Below are 9,426 nucleotides of genomic sequence, written 5' to 3'. Positions count from 1 at the left end.
GGGAGGAAGTGATTGAACTAATTGGTTCCATTGTTTTTAGCCCGCTTAGCCCGCTTAGAGCCGGCCCAGCTCGCTACTTTCCAAATAGCCCAGATACACAGCCAGCTAGCACAACACCTGAATACGCAACCAGAAATAATCTCATACTGCCCGGTGCAGCCAGCAAATGCATCCTACGGGTTTCTTTATCCCCCGTTCTCACTCTCCTTTTCCAGACATTCCCGGTACAGGTGGTGCACCTCGATCCGATGGACAAAGCGTACGCCGATGAGCTGCAGCGCCGGGCCAACCTGGGCCTTCGCTACGTCTGCCAGCAGATCGCGCCGCTATTCCGCGCACCGCTGCTGCTCCACACGCTCAAGGCGTCGGTGCTGATGTGCGGGTTGTTTGCCGCGTCATCCGGCCTGCTACTGTGGATCCCGGATATACTAAACACGTACGTGCAGCACACGGACATGAAACTGTGCGACGTGATAACGATGGTGCACGAGAGCCGAACGGGCGCCGGCCGCACCCAGGACGGCCAACCGGCGGACATCTGTCCGATCGCGATCAATGCGAATATCTTCATCATCACCGCCCTGATGGGGGTCGTCTTTCTGCTGTGCTACGTCCTCAACGGGTTCATCATCAACCTGGTCGGCGCGAAAGCGCTTCTAAGTAAGTGTGTGTAAGCGGTGAGTCGTGAGGGGGGGCAATTTTATTCGCTAATGCGTCGTTCTACGCATGCGTCTTGCGACCTACTCGGTAATTGACGCACCTCTGCTCTGCTGAAGGCTTCATAAAATGACGTGTTGAATGGGGCGAGGAAGTCGAACAACCGTCGACCGTCGAATCACCTTGGATGTGAAGTGATCATCGCATAAAAAGGCGAAACGTCAAAAGTTCAATGTCACGCAGTTATGCACATATACGTATGCATGATATATGAACTTGTCCCCGTATCCTAATATCTCAATGTAATTGTGCCTTGACGTATCTGGCCAGATTGGGGCAAATGGGGTGCGGTGTATATCAGCTGACAAGACGCGACGCGACGTTTACGTTATCAGCATATGGGTGGTAGTGCTTTGCACTGTTGCCCGGCCCGGCATTTTTACCTCCAGCTCGGAAACAATGAATATCTCACACTTCTTCCCACAATAATCCCGCTTGCTAGGAAAAGCATTGCCGCGGCTTGTCCCAGCGGTGGAAAACTCACCAGCAATCACTACTACCGCCGGCGGCACAAACATTAATATGTTCTGCTCCACGCCACGGTAGCTGGTTTTCGTCGCTCCGCATCATTCGACCGATACTGATGACGGGGAGATTGTTGATGATTAATGTTTCTTCCCTTCGTCCGCAGACTCGTGGTTCGTGGTGTGCGGCATCTGCGGCATCGCCGTGCTATGGACATCCGATTTCTTTCTGACGCTGGTACTGATCGCCGCTTTCGACGCATCTGGCTGCCTCGGCGGTATCCTCAGCGCAATATCGGTCGACCTATTTCCGACTAATTACCGGTACGCTCTTTCTTTTGCTCTTCCCCTACTCTCGCTCTATCCCGCTGGTCGCCTATTCGTCTCATTGTTACTTTTTCTGTACATCCCAACCCGCCCCCATTGCACTCCAATCTGTTCCTTCGACAACAACGACGACGACGACTTTGACGAGCCGTAAAGAAGCCGTTGGCCTGACAACTTCACGCCGATTGCCGTTGGGCGCCTTCATGTCCGCCTTGCTGGGCCCTTTAGCCTGCAGTAATGTTGCCGCTAGTTTTGATTCTCAATGTCACCACTCCCGATGTACTGTGACCGTTCTGCGAACATCTGGTCTATTCTTAAAGATTGAGGTTTCCCAATTGTGCCTTCTGCCGCCGGCAACACGGATTGTACCATCGTAGACGTTTGGCCCAAGGGGCACTTACATTTACAAGACCAACAAGTTCCTAACACACCTATTTCGCTGTTAACACGCTCTACAAACTCTCAACCTCTGCCTACTCCCTACCGAGCAATATATCTTTAAGCGTCTCGATCTCGCACACTTTCTCGCCCTCAAATATATCCGGCTCCGATCTTTAATTCATCATCTGTTTTTGAAACGGTACTCGTCATCCACCGGCAACTAGGGCAATGGCAATGTGCCTGATACTGATGATCGGCCGGTTGGGCGCAATGGCCGGCAGCAACCTGATCGCCTATCTTCTCAGCATCAACTGCGATCTTATCTTTTATCTATTCGGCGGTCTACTGCTCAGTAAGTTATCCCGGGCTTATGCTAACCCTCCCACCATTGAGTGTAGAACAAAACAAACATCAAAATGGTAACCGGGCAAGCCCACACAGCCGCGAGCCGCGACTGCGGTTTAACGGTAGCATTTTGATTCTTTGCAATTTTCGCCTCTTTCCGTTAAGGACTCTGGTCTCTGGTTTCATTTTCTTTTCCTTTTTCTGTGCTTCCCGGATGATGGCCATAACCTAATATTGACGCGGAATGCCGATATCCTCGCCATCACCAACTGTTGCGTATAATACGTTGTACAGTATGTGCAATAATTGGGTCGACCTTAGCGGGCCAGTCGTAGCAGCAAAGCGTGAAAAGAAAAATGTATGGAAACCTGCCATCAACAGAACAGAGATTCTCTCTATGTGTGTAGATGCTCCGGAAAGGAACGGCGACTACTGCCGCAGACGATCTTGCACGCGTTTCTGAAACTCCGCTTATCATTATAGGCCATTACATTTTTCCACGTTAAAAAGAAATGAATGAAGAAAACTTTCACCAGCTGATTCTTCAATTAGATCGATTTCGTACAACCGAACCCATCATTATCGCTACATTATTAACCATAAACTGGTACACTTTAATAGATTCAACTTTCGATACAACGTTACGGTAGATTCTGTGATTCTCCTGCCGCTTAGTAGCTCAAATCAGTGCTGAAGTGTTTCTTAAAAAAGTGATAACAAAAAGCAACCCGAGAGACTGTCTGGTGCTATTTTTCAAGTTACTCAAATGACTGATTCAAATGATGTACGGTATATTTTTGCCATTTCAATCAACATGATAAGTAGCACGGAAGAGCTTTATTAAAAAGGAAGACATACATATAAAAAAAAATATTCCCTGGAAAACGAAAAAATACCGAAGAAAGAAAAAAAAAATACACCCCAAAAGATGAAAAATATACCAAAACGAACGAAGCGAGTTACAGATAATATATACCCATCATTAAGTATATTGGCACACGAACACGATGATGCCGGTTTGCCACTTGAGTACAGTTGAGACTTGTAACACCGCGAACTACAATAAATCATTTTGCAGGCAAACAATATAGTAAACTGCATCTTTCCAGTAGAAGCTAAATGATGTATGAAGAAATTTTTGACATTCGATCCACCGCCTTGAAACACAATCTGATTTAATTTATTTTAAACAACAATAATAATGCTTATAATGCTTTTAAAATCTATCTAGCTTTTTCGATGCAATCCGAATCGTATACACTGAACTTTTCGCATGTATTTATGTAGCTGTACAACTGGGTAGAGATCGCCAGGCGATCACTAAAATATGTTTGCTTGACTAAGGTGGGGGAATTCTATCATGCAGTACGGGATAAATTGATTACAACTTACCTCAGTTCGCCGTCCGCAGTTGACATGCGAAACAGGTACATGGTATGAGCAGTAAACGGAGCATATGCTGACAATCATGCTTCGATTACGTTGGTCGTTTCACGATTACTATTGCAAAATGTAAACTAATTTAGCAAATCTGCTCTATCACTGCTTACTAACACTCTCTCCTACCTCTCTTATCAGTGAAGAAAATGATGCAAACACCACAAAGCGCGCAATCACAATGATATGTCGATTTTGTGATGCTGTTTTCCGGTGGACATTCGGTGCAGCCATCTTCATCAAGTATACTGTACCATCCGTGCAGTCCAACACACCGCACCTTTCGAATTTAGCATATGTTTTTTTTTACATTCGCGTCTCATCATCGGTAGCACGGCACGCTTCGTTCACCAGCCGATTGAAGCTAGGAGCATCATCGGCATAAATGTGATGTCCAGAGTTTTCAATCACTTGCACATTCACGTAGCTGTTCACGCGCAGCTCCTTCAGCGTATTAATAGGGCCGGTACGCATCACCCACGATTGAGCCCCGTACAACATTGTGATGGGCACGGTCGGCTTAACGTTCACAATACGATGAATCATCGGGTTCTTGGCCCAACCGAAGTCCTTCATCATCGTGTGGAAGGCCGCTTCTCCGCTGAAATTTGTAAGATGTAAGGTGTATGGCCATAACGAATAAAAACAGCATGAAGCAGGGTCTTACGTTGGACGCTGCGCGTTGCACTGGTGGATGTAGTTGGAAATGTCCGTTCCATCAGTGATAGTGCCGGTAAATTTTTCCACAATATCGCCCCTGAACCGGTTCACCAGCGAGGCACCGTAAGGTCCAGCCACCCTAATCGGCCACAGTGGGTTCAGCATCTTCGACACTGCGATAATCGGCTTCACCCACGTGCGGATTTTTACCGTACTTTCGAAATCCTCTGGCTTCTCCGGAAAGCCCCACGGATCGGCAACAATCAGGTGGCGTAGGCGCTCTGGATACGAGAGCGCATAGCTTGCGGCCAAGAATCCTCCCATGGAGTGACCCAGCAAGACCATTTCGTTAAGGTCCACCTCCCGACGCCAGTCTTCGATCGATTTTACCAGCTGCTTCTCTACTACCATCGCATCGGTGCCGAACGAGGGCCGCGAGCTACGCCCAAATCCAAGTACATCGATAGCGTATACAGGTCGTTCGCGCGCCAGCTCTTCGAGATTTAATACCCACAACGCTACTCCAGCACCAAGTCCATGCAGCAGCACGAGCGGAGTGTTCGGCGAATCCGTGTTCAGCCCGATTGTCCATATTTTGTCCTCTTCGCCCACACAGCGCCCGATATTAACGAACCTTCCCCAATAGGGGGTTTTGTTGTCTGTAATGCAGTCAATTAACATTATGCCAATGACTTGCAACTATCGCAAGGTATGACGTCAGCTTACATGAAAGAATCCGCTTTTCGAACGTCCGTAACATATCGAATGAAGACCGTGTCCACCAGTTACACCAGCTGGAAAGCAGAACAAACGAGTGAGCTTTATTTCCTAAGGATTGTCGTTGTTTATTCGATAGCAAAACAACAGAGGACGGTTTTGCGCCTCGATTGAATGATGAAATTCAAAAAACCACCCCAATCCAACCATAGCTAGCCCCCTGAGGGGCAGGAAATTAAATAGCACTGGCAGCAAACCTTACCTTTCCTCTTTCGGACCGTTGGAAAATTCACCTTCGCCGAAGTGTTGCGATGATTTTCTTCCTGTATTTGCTGTAACTGTTGCCATGCTGATTAGAGAGATGTTAAACAAAAATACCATAAGCAGCGTGTGATTCACGTTATGACCTGTTGTCATCGGTATTATAGTGACTTTGAGCGCGCTATGAACTGCCTCGTCTCTCTGCTGCGACACATGTTTTATACACCGCCAACATAATTGCTACCAACTACTAGCTAAGCGATTTGTTGTCAGAATCTAGTCAAGGTTATTACTAAGATCGCACCAATACAGATTGAAGCAAAAGATTTCTGGCTTGGTTCGTTCGGTATCATTAATCAATTCCAATTCCAAACGAATCCTTCCGCCATCACCAATAGTACTGCAATCTGTTGAAATCGATTTGAATAAGTATACAGGCGAAAAAGGCAATAAATTACATAAAATCTTCGTTATTATTCAAATGAAAACAGAAAATAATGATTTTGTTCTATCAGAGCAATGTAGTGAGCATAACATGACGGGATAGAAATAAACCCACAATAAACCCCGCAGCTATGTTGGTGAAGGCATCGCCGTTATCGTTCTTGGAATTTCGCTAACGAACCTAGCCCAATCCATAAATCTCTTGCTTGAACCTGCACTAGAGTAATCTTAGGAATTACCTGTAACTGTCACGAGGGCCCAGAGTTTGTGCAAGAAACGAAACTCCTATATAACAACGCTTGCAAAAGCTGTGAACGATGTGGTTTGATATAATCATTTTAGAAACTTCGAGCAAAGAACATCTTTAGGCACTTCAACTGCAATCTGAATGGCTTGAAAAAACGTATGAATGACAGTAAATGCTGATTCGTCGAACAGTACGTACGACAATTTTCCGTCCAAAAGTATCCAAACTCTCTGCTTCCTGGTTTGTTGATAATGGCTTGGTTATAGACAATCGCTTAACGGTGTTACTTTTGACAGCCTCGCTGCCAAGCACGAAATGTTGGCGAGATGAAGCCAGTTGTGGACCAAATCGCTCACATATCTCATACAGCCTGTCACATATCTCGCACTTGAGCTCGAGCCGTGATTTGCCAAAAACGTGAGTGTTTTTTTGCTCCCTTCTTTTGCCTGCGTTCTCTCCGTCTCTTGGAGTCTGAGCTGCAGCGATCTTCGTTCTTGAGCACCGATCAGGTACACAACTACGAGATCACCAAATGATGCTGTGCATGTGTTGAGTTGTATGTGACAAGGAGTGTCGGTATAGAATAACCGGCAGCGAAAGCATCCTAAAGTTCGCAATTCGCACTCTTCGCACGTCTCGGAGGATCCTGTTAGATAGGCAAAAGAAAAGTAAACCGAACATTCAGCGTACATTTGTCATTGAATCGACTCACCACGACCTTTTATTGAATCGACTGTTTGCCGTACGGGATGGTTACCAGTCGCAAGGTGCATACGAATTGCTCGATGACCTTGCGATGATCAACTATCTCGTATGAAAAACCAAATATGAAAACCACAATATCGTGTGCAATGTTTGGAGTGGGCTTAGTAGAATACACAAACCCATATTCAATTGGTATTGATCCTGTCGGGAGTCATTAGTCAACATTAATAAAAACGATAATGTGGGGCTATTGATTTGTGATATTACTTAAATTTGTTTTTTTTTTTCACTTGTATGTCCATTTTCCATTTAGTATGTGCAGTACGTCGATTCCGTTCCATATCGCAGCAGAAAATTAAATGTGTATAGCTGCTATGTTCAGCAGTATCTATGTGTGCATATACGCGCACGCGTGTCGTGTGGGTGTATGCGATGTGAAATGTAAATTGTTCAAAATCTGTCGAAAAAGCTGCTTAACGAAACATCAGTGTAAGGAGTGGCAGAGTCAGGGATTCCAGCAAGCTTCAGCCTTCTTTTCGATTTATTTTTTCCCAATGTTTTTGACGTTGCAGCCAGTAAGTCTCCGCGGACTCCATTGCACTGATCTGCGAAACATCACAATTACATCCCCTTAATCTCTCTTTCTTTCATTATTTCTCTCATTCAGTCCCTGATTAGGATTTTGCTCGCGTTAATCTCGCGTAAGCGGCCGCCAGTGCCAACTAGTTGCCAATAAATATTTTCAAGCATCGCGTTTCGGAGTGGCGTTGGCAGCATAGCATAGCCAGCATAGTGCGGCTGTTTGTGACTTTGTAAGAAGAGTTCACGTGCAAACGTTCATACATGTGTTTGTGCTTTTAAACCGCTAGCAATGAGCGATGCTGGCGAAAATAACGTTCTGCTCGATAGTGAATCAAGACATTGCCACAGCCCCAACCACTCGCGCTCGTAAAATGCGTGGGCACATCAACAGCGAGGTAACAAATGATTAGTGACGATTGGTTATTTTTAATTGAATCAGTGAGGTTTACAGTTTGCTACTTTCATTTCTATGCATTTGGCTTACAATACAGCGCTAATTACACGCCCGGGGGTCGCATATCAAACATTCCCGGCAGTACGTAGCTGTTGATGTTGATTTTTGGTAGCGTACCTTCTGTTTCATATTCATTCAGATGGCTATAGGGCAACCTTCGCCGCCGTTTCTATGCTATTATTGGAACTCGGGGGTTGCATTCAGTCGAACTGTCGGTTAACTGCATGTACGCCATCAGAGTTGTGTACACACGTTCGAGGCTCAGGAGCGTGACCGAGCGGAGACGGTGTGATTGTGTGGTTCGAACTCCACATGTCATCAGTGTGTTAGTTTGCGCGATGAGACACTGTTCGTACGTGTTGGTGCAATGTTATTGAAAATAGCTGCCAAAAAGGCAAAACTCCCTGGCAGTTCCGCAGCGACGAAAGGCAACATAACGCGTTTCGAATTTTGTCTCCGTTTTTAAAGAGCCTCGAGCCGACTTGCATTGAGTATCACCGGTTCGGTAAACGTAGCTAACGCAGTGGAGAAACGACGAAGCAACGGTCAAAGGATTGTTCATTCATCCGTTGTCTTGTGTCGCGGTTATATTGTTCGGTTTATTCCACAAAAAGGATGTGTAAATCAGGAAAGTTGTACAGGTGACAAGATATAGCAGTCAGAGGATTAGGGAGGCGGCGTTCATTCTCTTATGATTTGCTGTTGCTACGTTCTGGTTCGGATGATGGATGCGTTGTCCATTCACTTATGCCTGCCTTTTCAATATCGAAATCGTTCTTCAGTGTGCGTACATGTAATAAATACGTGCACGCGCGCGCGCGCGCATGTGTGTGTGTTTTTCCCTTCTTCGGCCACGTACTGAGCAATGATGCATCAGTGCACTTTATTCGATGCATAGAACAGCAATCAATCGTAGAGCATACCATTCCTAACCTAGATCAATTGAAATAACCGCCATCAACCCAAACAATAGATTGGAGTGAAACCATCTTCTAAGCAATCCTTGTTCAGGCAAACCTCCATCAACACGCATTTAGCAGCTCCATTTGCCGTTTCCCGCAGTTAAACAGAAGGAGTTATCGAGAGATTGCTGCGTTTCCGAAGATGTACATATGAATAAGTTCCGAGAAAAGTTTCATTTGGTGATATTTTGTGAAAAGCCGATTTCTGTCATGCGTTGTGTACCTGTGGTGTCCGTCGTTTTGTTGCCCTCAGATGCGACGCTATAGCGGTCAATATTTTAAAATTTAATTGCTTTTGTTTGTTTGCTTTTTATAGTGCTCGTTTACTTTCCAGCATAATGTTAATGCTACTCGTGCTTATCAACACTACGCTCTAACTCCAGCCATGGACCATTGTTGCTGTTGTTGATATTATAGAGACTTCGAGCGTCAAACGACCAACGATCGATGATTGTAGATATTGTTTTTTTTTAAATCTTAGAAGACTGGACCGGGCCGTATTTATAAGATATTGGTTACTTATTTTAAAAACAAAATAAGAGACAACGTAGTGCAATAGTGTGTCCGCGACATTGTGTTATGCGTGTGTATTTCTGTGAAAAAGAAACCATCATACAACCTAATGGATGTGGCGCTGTTAGCAAGCAAGGGCGCTTTACGTTGTTGTTGTTGTTGTGATACTATAGAGATTTTGAGCTCAGGGCTTCATTCGTCTCTACAAGC

General features: G+C 45.4%; 2 protein-coding genes across 3 annotated transcripts in view; one reads left to right on the top strand and one right to left on the bottom strand.

Moving 5' to 3' along the window:
• Positions 1 to 2,569, top strand: part of LOC128277512 (synaptic vesicle glycoprotein 2C) — a 5,269-nt gene extending 2,700 nt beyond the window's left edge. The window contains exons 4-7 of the mRNA XM_053015983.1: positions 216 to 660; positions 1,349 to 1,505; positions 2,114 to 2,241; positions 2,529 to 2,569. Coding sequence (XP_052871943.1) covers positions 216 to 660; positions 1,349 to 1,505; positions 2,114 to 2,241; positions 2,529 to 2,569 — 771 coding nt within the window. The remainder of the gene's footprint in view (positions 1 to 215; positions 661 to 1,348; positions 1,506 to 2,113; positions 2,242 to 2,528) is intronic.
• Positions 2,570 to 3,223: 654 nt separating this feature from the next.
• Positions 3,224 to 6,339, bottom strand: LOC128276592 ((Lyso)-N-acylphosphatidylethanolamine lipase-like). Of its 2 annotated transcripts, XM_053015159.1 has the most exons (5): positions 6,199 to 6,339; positions 5,311 to 5,397; positions 5,058 to 5,125; positions 4,339 to 4,990; positions 3,224 to 4,272 (listed from the first exon to the last, which is right to left on the bottom strand). In XM_053015159.1, the coding sequence occupies exons 2-5, from the start codon at positions 5,394 to 5,396 to the stop codon at positions 3,978 to 3,980; spliced, it is 1,101 nt and encodes a 366-aa protein (XP_052871119.1). In that variant the 5' UTR covers position 5,397; positions 6,199 to 6,339; the 3' UTR covers positions 3,224 to 3,977. The 2 variants fall into 2 exon arrangements, with proteins under 2 accessions (XP_052871119.1, XP_052871045.1); XM_053015085.1 differs by lacking the exon at positions 6,199 to 6,339 and having other exon boundaries at positions 5,311 to 5,543.
• Positions 6,340 to 9,426: the final 3,087 nt, after the last annotated feature.

The sequence above is a fragment of the Anopheles cruzii genome, chromosome X (genome assembly GCF_943734635.1).
Source record: "Anopheles cruzii chromosome X, idAnoCruzAS_RS32_06, whole genome shotgun sequence".
Lineage (NCBI taxonomy): Eukaryota > Metazoa > Arthropoda > Insecta > Diptera > Culicidae > Anopheles > Anopheles cruzii.
This window is presented reverse-complemented; position numbering and strand designations above follow the sequence as displayed.

Bases quoted from the DNA above. Each gene is read 5' to 3' on its own strand.
- LOC128276592 (XM_053015085.1), bottom strand. From the start codon at position 5,465: ATGACAACAGGTCATAACGTGAATCACACGCTGCTTATGGTATTTTTG. The intron at 5,126-5,310 runs GTAAGGTTTGCT...TCTGCTTTCCAG, and splicing joins AACGGTCCGAAAGAGGAAAG to CTGGTGTAACTGGTGGACAC. The intron at 4,991-5,057 runs GTAAGCTGACGT...ACTGCATTACAG, and splicing joins CGAAAAGCGGATTCTTTCAT to ACAACAAAACCCCCTATTGG.